Raw genomic sequence first — 18133 nt, 5'->3', positions numbered from 1 at the left:
CTCCAGTCTGATTTCTGTGGGGAGGGGGATTCGATTCGATCACCACTAAACGCTCCGGCTGGTTTTAACGTGGTGGGTGACGTACTGTGAGTTGGGCAGTGCTTGGTTTTAGCTCGTCTGTTGTCAACATGGCGGCTGGGTCAAAAACTTTCTCATATTATAGCTAAACAGTATATTAAAATATGTTTCTGAAAACATTTGAGGTGATAAATACAACAGAATCTTGATTCATATTTGATTAGCGCTGCCTAGTTTTACCTCATTGGTTCCACAGCTTGACAACGCTTGACAACAGCGTTAGTCCCGCCTTTGGCGCTGATTGGCTAATCATTAGTCCCCCCGCGGCGCTCATTGGATCAATTGCTTTTTCAACTGAAAAGCCACTGTTTCACGTAATGATGTCAGACAAATCAGTCAACTCAGTGGAATTGGCAGATTCAAAGGTCTGGACCCAGGCTAAAACCAGACTTTAAATGAGAGCTATTGTTGCTCCGTATTTGCTGAATGTGTAAATAGGCACCAGTTTACACATTTACTAACGTGTTAGCTACAACAACTTTGTAAGCCAGTAATATGTCAAATGTGTTTGTGATGTTCAGCTTGTTGTGAAGTTAGTATAGAGGAGGGTGTGTATATATTTGTATGTACGGGGAAGGGTGAAATGTCTCCTGGCAGACTTTTGTTTTCTCTGGCTGAGTCACTGATGCAGAGGCATAAGAGTAAGGCAGTTTATATGAGCGAAGCCTCTCACACTGCCGGTCAGTCGTGATTCTCTGAAGGAAATCTGAGGTGTTGTATCCAACTCTCTCCTAGCTGCCTCCCACTGAAGCATGATAAGCAGTTCTTGTTGCAGTCTAGCTCAGCAGCTTACACCAGCTCGCCATGAGGCAGTTGTCGAAGAACTGTGAAGGCACAAAAGCTCTATCAGCATGTTTGGCTGGAATTAAAGTGACATTTTGAAGATTTAAGTTCTTCCCTACCCTGCTCGGGCTCTCTAGAGAGCATGCTGGGCAGGCTGAATGAATAAATCCTTGGATGTCAACAGCATGTAAAAGCCTACCTTCAGTCAACTAGCTAATCCTCTAATGAATCAGTCGCCGGCAGAAACACAGTATGTTCACACAGACACATTGTTGCTTTGAGGATGATTTAGTAGCTGGCATAACCTGCACAGGAGAGTCTAAATGTTGTTGACTTCAGGGTAGCAATAAGAACAGTGTCAGTATTTTATGTAGAAATACGTAAGCACAAACTGAGGCTGCCCCCAAAAAAATGGCGTAGGGTGTGGGCAGCGAGTCCCATGTAATTGTATGTTCCAAGTGTACATCCTGGTTTATACCAAAGCAATAGTCATATTTATATTTGAAGAGTTTCTCTTAGGAATTATAGTGACACAGTATTCTTCTTGTATTTGCTAAATTACATGTAATGTAGGCTGTAGCAATAGTTTACCAGTTTCTCCTATATTGTTGATTATTGTGACTGACATGAATTCACACTGCACTGTTCTGTCTTCACTTTTTTATAGCATCATAATTGAAGTAGTAAACAGAGCCAAAATAACCAAACCAGAATCAGATGATGGTAATTCCACTTTTTTTTTTTTTTTGCCGGTTTGTTTAGGATCATCATCCTCCTCCTACAGGGTCCTGCAATTTGGGAAGAGACATGTGAAAAAGGGTTAAAAGTCATACATTGATCATCCAGTGTGGATGTGAAGACCCTTAAAGCTGAAAATTAGCACTTTAACCTCAGTCATTATTGGATTTCAGATCCAACATATGCTGTACAAAATGTAGCTGAAGTAGAGATCCAGGACAATCAAAAATATATCTCACTGTGCTATTATTTAATGACTGTGTTATTAGCTATGTCAGAAGCCAGTGGAACAATTTATATTGCGTAAAAGTTAAACAAATCAGGGAATACACAATACAATACATTGTACTTGTGCCACGCTTCGCTCTTCTATTACATGACAAAGGAGACGTGCCTCTTGGCTTCATGTGAGTGGAACTTCCCATGACTGCGTAGATCATTGGCAGCATTGTGTGCTGAGTTTACCCTCCTATGACTATAATAGCTGAATTCAGCATGTTTTTAAAAAGCCAGCCCATTTTACATAGAATTTTTTTTTTTCTTAAATCTGCCAATGTCACTGGCACATTCAAGACGGCTGTTATAGAGGTTTTTTTGTAATGTAGAAACAAGCATGAGAAAAAAAGTCTTGACAGCTGATATGTTACATCAATAAAGACTTGTCTAATTCCCGTAGTTGATACCTATTACATATAATATAATATATACATTATAACTATCAATTAACATTAAAATAAAATCTGAAAAATGTGTTTTTATCTACAGTAATTATAAAATGTACATCTCTAAGATCCACCAAAAATCTGATAATGATAGGAAACATGGTATTGTAACTGCTGTGTTAGCCCAATGAGATAACATGATACACCATTAATTGCCTTGATGCTACCTCTCCATTGATTTAAATGTACCACACTTCTCCCACGGCCTTTTACAAGTAGACAAATTACTCATCTGGCCTAAATCATGACGGTAATTCTGAATCGGCATACAAAGTGAACCAAGGTCACAAGCCGCGACTACCCCCGTGTACTCATCTACAAAAAAAAAAAGTCTCTAACATACAATTGAAGTCTAATTCTGGTGGTTTTAAGCAGCGGCTGATTATTACACTGGGTTTTTAGAGCAGCTGATGGCTCCATCTGGGCATGTTAAATCTGAACTGAAACAGGAGAAGTGCTGGACACCGGCCAGCTGTTGCTCTCTGACACCGCTCACTCCTTAACACCACCTTCCAACCGTAGACACCTCCGATCATAAAGACTACGTCGATAGAGAGAAAGACACACGCGTGCCACAAAAACATTCACAGGCATCAATCTTCATTTGTTTGAGCCGTACAGTTAGCAGTCACAATCGTTAATACTCGTATTAATAGAATAGAGACATTGACATTTGAGAAGCTCTGTCTAAGATTTGTTCAGTCACATTGCCCGTTGCATATTGTGAAATGGTTTACTGGGGAGTCAGGCAAAGGTTACAGTCTATTTTGGGTTTTGTGCATAATGCTGGGTCTATTCCCCTGGACATGGCACACATAGACATACATATGCACGCCCTTAATGTCACATAGGCTTTCCAGATGATAATCAACACAGATGTTTATTTATGTGTCGCATTACATCATCCCAGCTGTCTGTTTTACTGTGCTATGCTGTTTTTGAATGCAGGATCTTGTTTGCGGGGTGAAAGGGCACTCACGTATATCATCACACAGAGCATCATATGTCCATTAAGACCTCACAACTGTGTGTGTGTGTGTGTGAAATCAATATTGTGGTTTTATAACGACATTAGCATGATTGTATAATTACCATCAGTATTTGTAGAGTATTGGCATAATGATAAATGACTGATGGTAATAAAAAAAACATTTATTAGCCTATTGATTGTAGTTGAAACTTGACAAGTCTCAAATGCAGGATTTAAAACTGCATTTCCGTGAGTCAGAAGATAAATTGTAGTCACAGTGATCAACAGAATGACTCTATTAAGGTAGAGATATACTAGAAATTTAATTGTAGGTCGTGTTTGTATGGGTAAAAAATGGCTGGCAACATTTTTACACAGCCACATTTGTCAGCAACACTAAAGAACTGTTGCAGTTTTCATGTTTTTTCTTTGTTTTGACTGCATATTTTCAGTTTTGGCTAGATGCTAGATATGCAACACGTAGCATTTAGGCATCACCTGTGGTTTACTGTCTGTTATTTACTGCCCTTTAATTTTATTCAGATTATATCTATCATTTATAATTTTCTTTTTTCCTCTTCATTCGGTGGTCATGACTCCATCCAGTCGCTGAGGTCAATTCTGATCTTTCTCAGCTGTGTTGGAGCAGAGATCAGATTTAGCCTAGATGACATCATATGCAGTTGGTTAATCCCAGGAAGAGGACTTTGTGTGGCGCTGATGGCTCACTCCATCCACACAAGTCTGCAGAGGCTACCGCAGGTTAAAATACAGAAACCACTGCCTAATCCGTGATGACATAATCATATATTTGTACAAGTGTTTTACTAAGAGGGATCCTTGAAATGGCGCATAACATTTCATCTCACACCCCATCCCCACGCTGCTGTGGCTACAAGCTTTTATCCTACTAGAGCAGTATTTGCTGGTAACACTAATATCAACAAATCTGTAAGCTTTTTAGCTTTGAGCAACGGCTAGTATAAGTCTGTTATCACTATTTCCTATACGTGTCCATCACTGCAGTCGCTTTTGTAATTTGACTGAGAAGCCAACCAGTGATAAGGGTAGCAGAGGTGGTGGTATCTGACTGGCTGTTGTTGTTCAGGGAAGAGTGCTACTTTTTGCTTGATTAACAAAAATTTGATATTTGATTTATGAGATGAAAATGCCAGAAACTGCAATTCTGGCTGCATTCGGATTAAGTTTTATAAACGTAATGCTGCTTTGAAAAGAAAAGAAAATGTCTGTGAAGATACAAAGTATACAAACAAACAAACAACCTGATGCATAGACGCAGATCAACAATGAAACCCAAAGGTTTCATATTCCAGCAAATGATTAAAATAGTATTCGCCATCACTGTCATTTGATAGAAATGATGATATAAGCAATATGTGTTGTCCAAAATTCAATTAAACATAATCTTATAGACAGCTGAGATGTGATGGCATGTAGCAAAAGAGAGTTAAATGTCTGTAGCAAAGGAAGCATACATCCAGGCCCTGTTATTGCAGCAGAATACAACACAATGTTGGTGGATGTCACAAGAAAGTATATCAGGATATATTACTGTATTGATCGTCTGTTCCAGCTCTAGTAGCTGGTGTCATGGCAGTACCTGATAAAAGGTCATTAAATTCCCTAAACAGAGTAAGCTAGAGAAAACGTCTCTCTCCTCCAGACTTATAGCAGCTGTGACTTTTGTTTCAGTACATTATCATAGATTCAAAACATGTTTGGGCGCTGTTATCATGCAGAGACTCACCGTACAAGGCCCATTGGGGCTCAGCGACACTGAACCCAAATACACAGAAACATAGAGTCAGTAAATCCTGCTGCAGTGTGTAACAGCTGAGGTGGAGAGGTTACTGTAGCAGCAGGTCAGACAGGGAAGGGCCCTTCTGGCCTGTGGGTCAGCTGCCCTGGACACAGGCCAACACACTCGGCAAAACGCTACTCTCTGCGTGACACCACACAGGGTAACCAAAAATTCACTCGGTTGCTCTCCAGCTCAATATCGCAAGTAAGCTGACGTAAAAGGTGAATTATGAAGTTATCAGGAAATTGTTTTCATTCAAACAGTGACTTCTGATGTTAAGATAGACAATAATATGAACGTTTTTCATAATATGTAGGCAAAAGAGGATAAGGTGAAGGGTGCAGGTGAGCTGATTTCAAAGTATAGTTTTCTGAAGAAATAAAGCTTCAGTACAGTTCCCTCCCCCCTCCTTCTTCTTGTTTGTGTTGCGGCAGCCCTGCCATGTCAGAGGATAGCCCTCATTCTGAGCATGTCGGCCCAGGGAGCAGATCAAATGTTTGATATGTGCGAGAGCTGAGAAAAATCCTCGTCATATGCAAAGATGTTACATCAGACATTTGCAGCTTGGCCCGGGTCATTTACACAGCCATACATAACCATAGCTTAGCCCATCTGCTGGGAAAAGAGATGACTCTTAAGTACGTAAAGCTGCCATAAGCCTCTGTTTCCTATTGTAAGCTGTTTTAAAGGGTCCTGCAGTTCGGTGCCATCTGTTTTGACTCATTATTTATATATTTTATATTTTCTTTCTCTCTCCTCCCTTGGCATGGCTTGACTTGGGTGAGACATGGCCGTTGTCTGTGTTCATGTGGGAGGCTGATGACGCTTCAGCAGTTCCCCGCTACGCCCCCCCAGACTAGTCACGTGTCCCCTCCTCCCACAGGCTTCCACTCCTCTCTATCGCTACTCGCTCTCCTCCACTCTCAATTTCTGTTGCATCCCCACCAGGCCCTTTCCCACATGCACAGTAACTTGTCACTCCTCTGGCAGTTTTCCTTGTTGGCATCCCGAAGGAGCAGGAAGACTGTTGAAAAACATATGTTGAAGATGTTACCCATAGGTCATTGAAGGGATGATTTTGGGTGCACCGCTAGCTGTTTTTATGTCAGATACTGGAGCTTTTTGTACCTTTTGTGTTTTGTGAAAAAAAAAAAATTGGGTTGTAAAATCAACATATTTAGAGACTTTATGGGAGCTATTTGATCCAACGATGTTAATCAAGCACTCAGATATTTTATGTAGAAAAGAGGCAGAGAGTTCATCCAGGAATATATGAGACACCCTAGTAATTTTCAACAACTCAGACCAGTCATTTAATAGGTAAGCTATCTAGGGGTATTTTGGCTGTGTGGGACACAGAGGCATACAGTAAAACAAGGTGAGTCAATTCTTTTTTTTACCACCTCTGCTTCTGATTGGATCCCTGAACTGAAACCACAGCATGCATCCTTTCGGACCGAGAACAGTCATCAGAAATGAATGGATTTAAAGTCCCTCACTGCGTTGAACACGGCTTCTACTTAGTGTGCGCACTCCTACGTGCTGTCAGGGCACCAGAAGAGAAAATGCTCCTGATTTGATAAGGGCCTAATGGAGTGAATGTGGGAGCTTAACAGCCTTTCAGCTTTTAGTTTTATATAATTTAAAATAGAAGCGCTTTGGAATTAGATGCACACGGGAAACAACTTTTAAGATTAAACCTTATTTGAAGCACCTCTTGAGAAGTTGTTAGGCTAAATACATTTTTAGGCATTTTCATATTTTTGTATGTAGAGTAGCAAGCTTTATACATGCAAGGCAAGCTTTACTCTCTCTGTGTATCTGTTTTATCTCATTGTCTCACTCTTTTACTTAAATGCAACATCACCAACATTTACATTTAACAGACTTAGAATAAAGGCAAATCTTATATTTGATTGTTTCATATTCGGACCTGTGTAAAGCCAGTATTGGGTGTTGGTGTGTGAAAAGGGGGGCACCATACCACCATTGTGGTTAAGGGTGTTAGCACAGGCTGGGGAACAGCTATTGAAGATTAAGGAAAGGAATTAAGTTGGGTGTGTGTATGTGTGTTTGTTGTATCCTCTTCACGTTTGTCTATAATGCCCTTGTCATCATGAGAGTGGGGTTAATCAGATTACATTTTAGGTTGTAAAGCTGTAGCTGGCGGTATAATGAACAATATGTCCTGGTGGGTTGATTATCAGCCATGTCATCACAAAAGCCTGCTGTTCACCAGCTGGAATTGCTCTTTATCCTCTCACATCCCACAAGTCTGACCTGAGACTCAATTAAAGTTCTAGTAGGCATTAAAATAAGTAAAACACTGTAGGTATTTAAGTTAATTGCAGGTCAGGGTAATCATGGCAAAGTATATGCAATGTTGTCACTCATAAGATACTTCCTTCCCTCTTTGTAAAGCTTTTAACTCATCTGCGTCCCTGTGGTGTTGTAGTCAGTTTCCATTTTCCCCTCACTGTGTGAAAACCATGCAAGTATTGATTTTTCATAATTAAACTCCAAATGAGCTTTTTTACAAATACACAATGTTGTGTTTTCTCTGGAGAATAATGCTTGAGGCAGGGTTAACGGAGTCAAACAGCCAAAATGCCATTGCAGATATTGTGTGTTAATTAATTTTTGAACTATTTAATATTTAACGCTCTCTTTCCTTTCTTCTTCCCTCTCTTTCAGGAACCTATAAAATCCAGGGCGCCACAGCTCCATTTGGAGTATAGATTTTACAAACAGTTGGGAAATTCAGGTAAGAAAGATGCAGAAGGCACAGTAATGATGAATATAATACAAACAGGCTTTTCAACACTACATTGGGCTGAGCAGAAAAGTTAAACTCAGACTCAATATACAGAAACACTGAAATCAAGTACACCCTAAGGTTTTTTACATTTAATTAAATTGGCTAATGTTTAATCTAATACAGAGTTTATAGAAATCTTCACAGGTTGCATTAGTCTGGTCTGGTCTTGTGAGTGTGACAGGTTCACTTGCGAGACCAGCTGAAGGAGTACTGTAGCTGGTAGCCGGGTTAGGGCAGCGTACTGTAGAAATGGAAACCATTAACGAGAATAGAGAAAGAGGAGGACAAATATTTAATCCTTAAAAAAGTTGACACTGATACAGAGGTGGCTAAATATGCTGATTTTTACTTGGATTGGTGGATTTCTTGATACCATGCCACTGGTATTAACTGGTGTGAGACAAATTGTTTCCATCTACCATTCTGTCTCTCACTTGTTTTGTAAAAATGAAAATGAACTCAGTAATGCGTGTATTTTTTAATATATCAAATAATTTTAGTGTCAAATACTTATTCTGAGTGAAGAATTTGTATTTAACCTTTATATGCAAAGTCTGCTATTTAGTTGTTGTGCAGTTATTGTCCAGGTTGTATTAGTATTGATTTGATTCTCAACCTTTCTCTGTTGTCATCCAATTTTCACAGATATTGTTAATTTAGGAAAATCTTTGTTCCCTCGTCCCCACTGTTATGTGAAACCTCAGTTTTAAGATGTGTTTACTGAGGAGTTCATTTATAAAAAGTACCATTTTTCATGTGCCAGCATAGTGTGGATGAAAGGGAAATATGGAAAGGATGCATTTTCAAATGTATCTGCCTTAGTGTGGACATGGCAAACAGACACGTAGACAGACAAAACTGTAAAGGCCTCAGTTCTACTTGAGGCTGAAATTTCACAGTGGTTGTTTGTCTTTCCACATCTGTGGGAGCCAGTGGATTCTTTGAAAGCCTGTTTCCTCCTTTCTGATCCCACCTCTACAGCACCGGGAGTTTTTCCTCTCCTACTGCACTGACCAGAACTGTGCTGTAGGTGATGTTTGTCTTGTCACCTTCAGCAAGAACGTTCCAGGTTTGGGATTTCCAGTTGCTGCCAGGGATTCTTGTAAAAGCCACTTTGTACTAAGTCTATTGAGGCATGTGTGTGAAATAGTGCTGGGCCTGTATACTGGTTCCCGTACATTATGAATTGTTCATATACTGCCATACCGGTGCATAGCTGAAACAATTGCTGTTACTCTTCAATAGGCATCAAAATATATAATATTGTTTGCCTTGAAGAGCGCTACGGTTGGGGCAACCTATGTAGAGTGTATTGAGAAGGGACCCCATTTAACTTTGTACCCTTCTTACTAACGGTTATAACTTTATAACACAACAATTAATAACCCACAACTAACTTTCTTAAACAGGGCAAAACACCATGGCACACAACAATTTGTGACATAATTTTTAACACTTGTAATTGTACATTTACAAAATGACACTGCTGAATGGCATGCTGGGTACAGCTCGCTAACTAGCCAGGTAGCATACCAGTCTATTAACAGCTGGGAGAGGCTCCGTCATTACAGTATATTGAGGAACAGAAAAGAGAGAAGGTGGAAGAAGAAAGAGAGACTGGAGATGCACCATAAGAACCTGTGACCAAGAAAGGAGCTGCGTCTGCTGTTTGGAAGTTTTTTGGTTTTATTGTGAATTTTATCATTTACTTTTATTTTATTTATTTTTATTTTTTCCTGTATTTTTGCAAACAGGAATATGTTGATTATCATAGACCAAAAGGCTATATATTGCATACTTTTTTGTCGAGCCACAGTTGTTGCCGGTGGTGGTAGCATTAGCAACTTACTCCATCACCTCAGCAGAAAACGTGTTGGAATACAGAGAGTGTATGCGATTACAGTCGTCAGATTCAAGGCCGTCAGCCAGTAGTACCAGTGAAACAGTGAAGCCAAAGGGTCAGAAATCACTTGAAGAGGCATTTGCTCGAGGCAATGCATATAACAGGAAAAGCAAGCGGTGAAGCGACATTACGGACGCAGTAACAATCCACCTATACATGGACGTGGTCCTGCTACAGACAGTCAAGAAAGACGGGTTCAGAGCAATGATTAAAACTCTGGATTTGTTTTACCGGGCCAAAAATACTGCAGCCAAACTGCTATCCCAACATACCAAGAACACTGAAGCAAGCTGAAAGCGGAGCTACGTACAGTCACGCATTTCTCTACAACAACAGATGTGGTCAAGTCGCACAGTGGAGCCATATCTCAGCATAACGGTGCACTTCATTAGTGATGACAGGGATTTATACAACCACTGTCTGCAAACGTTGCTTTTGCCGGACGACCACATCAGAGAAATAATTGCACAAGGCTTGAGAGAGGCACTAGATTAATTGATTAATTAAACAATTTGTTTTTTTTAAAGTAATTATATTATTAATAGCCTAAAAGTAGTAAATCTTTAAAATTGTTTGACATTTTCAAAAATGGATGTTGTTTTTATTAACATTTGAATTAGCAGGCGATAGTATTTCTGTAATAGCAAAAAAGTACTAAACATGGTGTTTTGTTGCCAAAGGTGTGAGCAAAAAAATTGTTGTTGCCTTCTCGTATTCCTGGAAAAGGAGGAGAGACCTGGCTATTGCTCAGGCTGAACTGGGTCTGCACCAGCTCACACCAGAGACGCCTACTAGGTGGGGATCGCGACAAACAATGATCCAAAGACTGACTGAGGTCAGGTGTTGAAAGCTGACAAGAAAACAAGACACTTGGTGCCCAGCTGACAGGACATATTTGCTGGAGGCAGTAAACAAGGTGTTGAGCCCACTTCAGGAGTTCACAGATGCCTTGTCTGGTGAACGCTGTGTTAGCGTCTCATACCTCAGGCCAGTACTCCATCTCTTTAATGAAACCATTCTTGCTGGAGGAGAAAGTGACACTCATCTGACCAAGGACATGAAGACAGCCATTCTAATGAAAAGTTCTCAGGTTGTGGCACAGATGACCTGCTAGACATGGCTTCTCTTCTTGATCCGCACTTCAAAACTACCTACATCAAGAATGAAAAGGTGGATGACATCAAAGCTAGAGCACTAGAAGAGATCAAATCACTGCTGACAGAGCAACAGGCAGACACCTCTGGCACTTCATCAGCTTTCCCGAGAGCTGTAGCAGCAGCAGCAGCTGAACCTGAGGTAAAAAGAAAAAAGACTAGGCCAGCTTTTTCAAAAAGCAGGGCGGCAGCAGCACAGCTGAGAGCAGAGCGACTCTCTCAGACAAGGAGACTATTAAAGTGGAGCTGAGAAGCTACCTGCAGACTGTGGAGGTCGACAGTGACACCGACCCTTGAGAGTGGTGAAAATGTCACCAAGCAAATTTCCCTCGTGTAGCAAAGCTAAGCAGGAAGTATCTGTGTATTCCTGCCGCCAGTGCTCCATCTGAGAGAGCGTTCAGCACCGATGGGAACATTGTCATCTGTCACAGGTCTGCACTGAAACCAGATGCTGTGGACAGGCTGGTTTTCCTGGCACAAAATTTGTGATGTCTCAACGAGCTTTAATTACCAAAGCCTGTATTTGTGAGGGTGATTTGTGCAGGTAATGTTCATAATGTTTCCCGCATATGTACCAAGATGTTGGCATCAAAGGATAATATTAGTGAGTTGATGTTTGGATTGTTAATATTTCCAATGGAAAATGAGAGCAGTATAACCCTTTGAATACTTGAATACTGTACCTTGAAGGATAATATTAATGCAAATTAAAATTTACAATGTTTGGGGCGGCAGTGGCTCAGGAGGTGGAGCGGGTTGTCCATTAATCGAAAGATCGGCAGTTTGATCCCTGGCTCCTCTAGTTCACATGTCGAAGTCCCTGGACAAGATAGATAGATTGCTCCCGAAGGCTGTGCTGTCAGCGCGCGTGTGTGTGCGTGTGTGTGTGTGTGAGTGAGATTGAGTATTAGTTTAGATCTCCTGGATGAACAGGTTGGCATCTTGTATGGCAACTTCTGCCATCAGTGTATGAATGTGTGTGTGAATGGGTGAATGTTGACATGCAGAATCAACCAAGGGAACTGTGACTGAGCAACAGCCAATTTAATACTTGAATACCTTGGCTTGAAGGAGAACGTAATGTAAATTAATATTAGGGTTGTTGTCGTTGGCATGTTTATTTATTTTTAAGTTATTTTTCTACTAAGTTGCAGTTTGCACAATAAAAATTGTTTACATTCTGCAACTGTTTCATACACTCTGATTCCTTCATATATTGTATCATTTTGTGGGGCCAAGCAAACCCCTATAGTAATCAAAGCCTTCAGTATTTACATGATTATTGAAATGTTTTTATATTCTATGCACTCTTGACAGTAGAATAAATCACTATAAACCTATATAAAGGCTCAGTCATGCAAAAAAACAACAAAAAACTGAGATATACCGTGAAACCACCAGAATCTTAAAAAAATACTGTGATACAAATTTTTGGTCATAGTGCCCAGTACTAGTGTGAAATAAGTTTTCAAGCATCAGTATGTACAGTGTTTATCTAAATAATATTCACTGTATCAGCATATATATCCGAAAACTTATACGTTATATTTGTACTTGATGTTGGAAGGCTTGTAGATATATTTGTGTTTGTCATACTACTGGAAGTGCCCTGTCCTCTTGGTGCAGTAATCTTCCTTCATCTGACACATGTGTGCGTGTGTGTGTGTGTGTTTGTCTTGGTCTAATTTAGTGACACGTGCCAGCTTTCTGGCTCCTTGTGCCACAGCAAAAGCTCTCCACTGTTGATAAGGAGATGGGGCATTAGGGCAGTCCTTGACTATTTATAGATGGCCCTCTACAAGCAGTTGGGCCTTAATGGTGCATCTACTTGGATGGCTTCCTCAGCCACAGTATCCTCTGCCTCCCTGATTGACTGCGTGCTGCATGCAGAGAGTGAAGGGGAAACTCTTGACCATGCATTGCTAACAGGGTGTGGCCTATTTTTATTATAGCTGTTCTTGTTTTAATCTGTCTGTATATCTGATATGTGAGCTAATCTTACATGTGAGCTAATCTCACATGATGCATGCCCGCATGTACCAGTCAGTATTAACTGTAATTGTCATCTCCTGTGCCATTCCTTTTGATTATAGTAGATGATTCCTCCAGTCCAGGCTTGTCTCTCTCTCTGCCTTCTGTCATTTGTTCTGGTGCATTAAACACATCCTAACCATCCCTTCCTCCATTGAGATCACGGACAGCTATCAGCTTTACTCTGGGGTTGTGCAATATGTAAACAATTTCCCTAGCCTTTACACAGAACTAGAGACTATATGCACAGGTAGGCTTTTAGAATGATCTGATGCCACTTTAGTGTTTTCAAATGCACTCTGAAACATCAAGACTGCTCTTTACATGATTGCTGCTGCACAGCTTTTACAGATGTGAGTCAACATGATCTACAATAGTAATGTGAGTCAGCTCTCCAGCTCTGAATTTCATACTAAAATGGGTTAGCAGATTGTAAAACAAAAGTATGAACATACTGTATAGGATATTCAGGAACAGAGCCTTGACTAGACTGGATCATGATGCACAGAATATATGGATGTTATGTATTTACAGAATGGAAAATCCCCTTCAATACTCCTGTGATATTTCTATAGGAACATAAACACTGTCTCTATGATACTCTATGGCGAAGCCATTGAAGCAAGAATGCTTGTTTTTTGCACCTCCTGTACCATAATTGTCATATAGTGCTAGCAGACCTATGCCTATCATCATCATTATTATGTATTCAAGTATTTCTATCTTTCAAAAAGAGAAGCACACATAGATATATTGTGTTTCTTTGGTTTGTGGTCAGGCCTGTTTTGTTTGGATGAAGCAGCTGCTGCTCAACTCTGACTGTGTCTTGACATCATCAGAAAGTCTAAACATTTTCAGATACAGCAGGTGGTGTGACGTGCCACATAATGTCACCAAAGTGTGACTGACAAACAGTGTGTGTGTGGAAATCAAGGCCACTAATAATGACAAATGTCAGATTCCCTCCTACCATGATTCACTGCTTTGGACAGGAGTCATAATATTAACTTGGCAAAATAAAGCACTTTAAATGGTCAAAAAAACAATTCTCAGTCAACCCAGTTGACAGAGGATTCAGCTAAATGCTGATTCATAATATATTTGTTCTGTGACACAGTTTTACTGATGTTGAGATCAGAGATAATCCTTTGGCTGAGCGAGAGACACTTTCAGTGGTTCAACTGTCATCAAAAAAATTAAACCACAACATGAACACAACAAAGCAGAGAGGCCTTGTCTCCAACCGATGACTGGCCACTACATGGTGATATGACAGGAGGGCTCACTTGACTATCTAGCATGGGAGGAATCAAGGCGATAGATTAAATCTACTTATGTTGTCTACTTGGCTAAATGGGGACATGTGACCCTGTTAGTCCTACGCAAACCCAAGAGCCTCAAGTGTGTCACAGTGTGGACTACTGGGCGCTTAACGCCCAGGAGGAGCTTATCTATACACTGTTAATTCTCTCCTGTCCTGAACACATCCCAGCTGTTGGGAATGCTGCTTTCCAGTTTACTAATTTTGTGAATATCCAGTCATTTGTCCCTCAGTCCCCATCTACACTTGGCACTTTGTAGTAGAAGAATTAAATGAAAAGTTACAGACAATACAACTTTGTAATTGACCTAATTTCAGTTACATGAGTATGTTTGATAAATTAATTCCATACAGACCCGCCTACCCCGTAAAAGTACTTTTAACCAATGTAATTAACCATGTGTGTCCAAGTCATGGATGACTCAGATGTTGGAGAAATGCAGTTGGGGATGAGTTCAGATTTTGTTGAGTTTTGTTTACCAGCAGATTTGTATAGTGAGGGCAGAGGGGGGGGGGGCAGGGGCAGGGTAAACGTAACCCCAGAGTTTGCCACAACCTCAGCCCTGGAGCTGTAAGGGAATCTCCCCTGTGCTTCTCGGCCACAGTCTGGAGGAACAAACGGGTAGTTTCAGCCGCAGCAGCAGTCTTATTACACAAGCCTTTGTTAAAATAATGTCACTCCACAACTCAAAACATCTAGAATGAAATAACAGAAACTATAAAAAAAAAGTGTTATTCAAATCTATTTATGTGACTTATTTTGACAATTGCAAGAAAATTCACAAGAAATAGATTTCCTTGTTTTAGCAAATGAATACCTAAAGTGTTCTTAACACTTAATGTCAAAGAGATATTTATCAGTCATGATCCATGATTTTATGGTTATTGGCCCACTTGTGTACACATGTATTGAATAAAACGTTGTTTCATTAAGTTAAGTGCTTGACAAGCATGGTATGGATTTTAGGTGATATCATCCAGCCCTACTGCTAATTGTCAGAAATAGTTAAATGTGCTGGTGTTAGTAAAGCAAGTCTTGCACTGGTCATGTTGTTGTTCTTTGGCTTCTTCTTGAGGCTCGTTGCCACTGTAGGAAAATAACATGCAGTTTTTATGGACCACCTATCTATAAATATTTCACAGGCGGACTTAGTTCATGCCGTCACGGACACAGGAGATTAGTGTGATTAGTGTCACATACAAGGATGTCTCGTCTTGAAAATGATTTAATGATGGTGTGTATCAGCATGACTGTGAATATTTATGGGCCCCGTCAAGGCTTTTGATGGCATCATATGCTATGTTAGTGACACAGGATCTGCAGTATGCAAACCGTATCATGCAAATCATACGCTTTTTATCCGTGCCATGTGAATGATTTTACAGAAAATTAGAAGTTCTGTTTATATGTTCACTGCTATCATAGGATTAATCCAGGTAAACATATTTTAGATTTTACTTTAACAATGTAGGGGTAAAACTGCAGCTGCACCATAGTAACAAACACCATAAAAAATACCAAGAATATAAATTTGCCAGTTTGATTATTTAAAATACTTTTACCATGTTACATAAACTCGGCACTCTGGAAAGTGTAGTTATGTGCCATCTATGGTGGCTCGACTAAATGTTGGTCAAGTCATATCTATGTTACTGTGATATCCCAGGGCTGAACAATGTATCCACATCCTCTCATGTATGTATGTCCAGTAGTCAGACTGCAATGGCTGCAGTGTTGGAAGACAAATTAGGCCAGCTGCAGAGCCTTATATAAACCACTGTGCTACTTGATAGAATGACAGTAATTTTCTCATTATGACTAATCTTAAAGACAAACAGTCCAGTCCACCTGATAAATAACTTAATATAGCCTTGTTGTTACTGGTTTTGGACGCATGCATTCATCAAAAAAAGTGCTGTGTGGAGTCCGAGGAAATAGAACAAGTGCCCTAGTTTCTCTAAAATCAGTCGAATCATTGCTCGAGTGAATTCTTGCAAAGTGGGGGTACAGAGGTTAAAGGCTGCAGATATCCTGGTGAAATTGATAATTAACAGTCTTTTTTTTTTCTCCACTAATGTTCAGCCCTCTGGCGTCTTACAGGATTGTCGTGCTCATGAGCTATGTTGTATTTGCAGCTCCAGGCTCAGTCTGTACAAGCCTGAGCGCTGATCACATTTCAGCCTTGTGAGAACATCTCCAGAGCACTGGGCCTAATGGAAGTCACCTCTTCTCCTCTTCTTCGTCCCTCTCTCAGTGCACTCCATAATCTAAATCTTTAATACGCATTCCCTTCTCCTCTCCTCTTCTCTCTTCTTCTCTCTGGCCATCTCCTCTCTTCTCCGGCCCTCTCGCCTCTGGCCCTTAACTCTGACATTTGATTGTAGGGCAACATTGTCTTGAGCTGCCATGATGCAGCCTGAGAGGGGCCCTCCTGCAGATACAATAGGCTGGATTGTCTCAAATTGTCAAGACAGCAGGGGTCAGAGCACCACTGACTGTTGGCTTGCAATGAAAGAGAGCATTTTCCCATAATGCTGAACACAGTTACAAGATGGGTTTTTTTTTTTATATTACCTTACGTAATAGTTAAAATTACAGACATTAAGCCGAACAGAAGTGATTACGTTTACTTATTGTGTCTCTGAGAGAATCCTTGGCCTTTAGCTATTGAAGAGAACAAAATTGGCAGCCATGCTTCATCATTTTGTGGCTTCTGCACTGCAAACTCGTTTCCCGTTACAGAGAAAATTTGTAGCATGGGAAAGTAATTCTGCTATTTGTTTTGTTGTTATAGATCGGTTTCGTGACAGTTTGATAAAGTCTCCCAAATCCTATTTTGCAGAGCTATTATTGGCTGTTGGTTATGTCACACTGTTTATTAAAGCAACACTATGTAACGTCTGCTGAGCAGCAGCGTCCTGCGGTAATCACAGGACGCTGGTACATAAATGTTGATAACAGGGCGACTAAAAATCTGTCAGGTGCAACTGAACATTTTCATTGGTCGCACCGGTGTGCCTGAAGTTTCTCTCTTGTGTTCCTGTTTGTGCATCAAGGATTAGCGACAGCTGACTTGCCTGATAAGCCCTTTGGTTAATTACAATTACTTGTTATCTATGTAATAAGTAACTGTATTGTTATCAACAGAACTAAGATACATACTAGCAGCCACTGGACTGTATTTTCCACAGTGTGTGAAGATGATGTGGATTGTAACTTAAGTCAGTCAGTATAACGCTAGCTGTTCGTAACTACATTTTAGCACACAGCTGCTGTGGGTTCAAATGTCGACAATCACAGAAATAAGATCAGCCAGAAGCACAGCGAGGGATGTCTCAACAGTGTGTGTTGAAGTCTGTTTCCCCTCAGTGTTCCCACACGTTACAGTAGTGCAGTACCCTCACTGCAAGGTAAAATAAGTTGTTTAAGCTACCTGTTGGGGGATGTGCTGTTTGCCGAAAAAGCACTAAGAGCCTGTTGTCTGCAGCTCTTCATCTAACATCATCGTCACTGTGGCTGTTCCAGCTCGTACTCTTCTTCTCTGCAGAATTTTTAACCGATCTGCTGAACAAATAGCTCCAAATATCTCTAAATCTTATTGTGTTGACTTGTTTTTATTGAAGAATAGGGCCGCTAACTCAGCATGAAACACATTTCATTTCCTATAAGTTCTTCACAATAAAAGCCTTCTGTTTTTTTTTTTTGTCAGTGGAAAACTTTTTAATATGAAGCGGCAACAGCAGGAAATGGAGTTACATCCAGGTGGACTACTATGTCTCGCGGGTGGTCGTA

The 18133-nt window shown here is 40.4% G+C and overlaps 1 protein-coding gene across 6 annotated transcripts in view; it reads left to right on the top strand.

The window, feature by feature from the left end:
- The window catches only part of csnk1g2b (casein kinase 1, gamma 2b), a 37796-nt gene that overhangs the window by 9508 nt on the left and 10155 nt on the right, over positions 1-18133 (top strand). For all 6 annotated transcript variants that reach the window (XM_042416028.1, XM_042416026.1, XM_042416023.1 and 3 more), the window contains exon 3: positions 7808-7877. In XM_042416028.1, the coding sequence (XP_042271962.1) occupies positions 7808-7877 (70 nt within the window). The remainder of the gene's footprint in view (positions 1-7807; positions 7878-18133) is intronic.

Source organism: Thunnus maccoyii, chromosome 7 (assembly GCF_910596095.1).
Source record: "Thunnus maccoyii chromosome 7, fThuMac1.1, whole genome shotgun sequence".
Taxonomy (NCBI): domain Eukaryota; kingdom Metazoa; phylum Chordata; class Actinopteri; order Scombriformes; family Scombridae; genus Thunnus; species Thunnus maccoyii.
The sequence above is the reverse complement of the archived record's forward strand: the minus strand, read 5'-3'. Positions and strand labels throughout refer to the sequence as shown.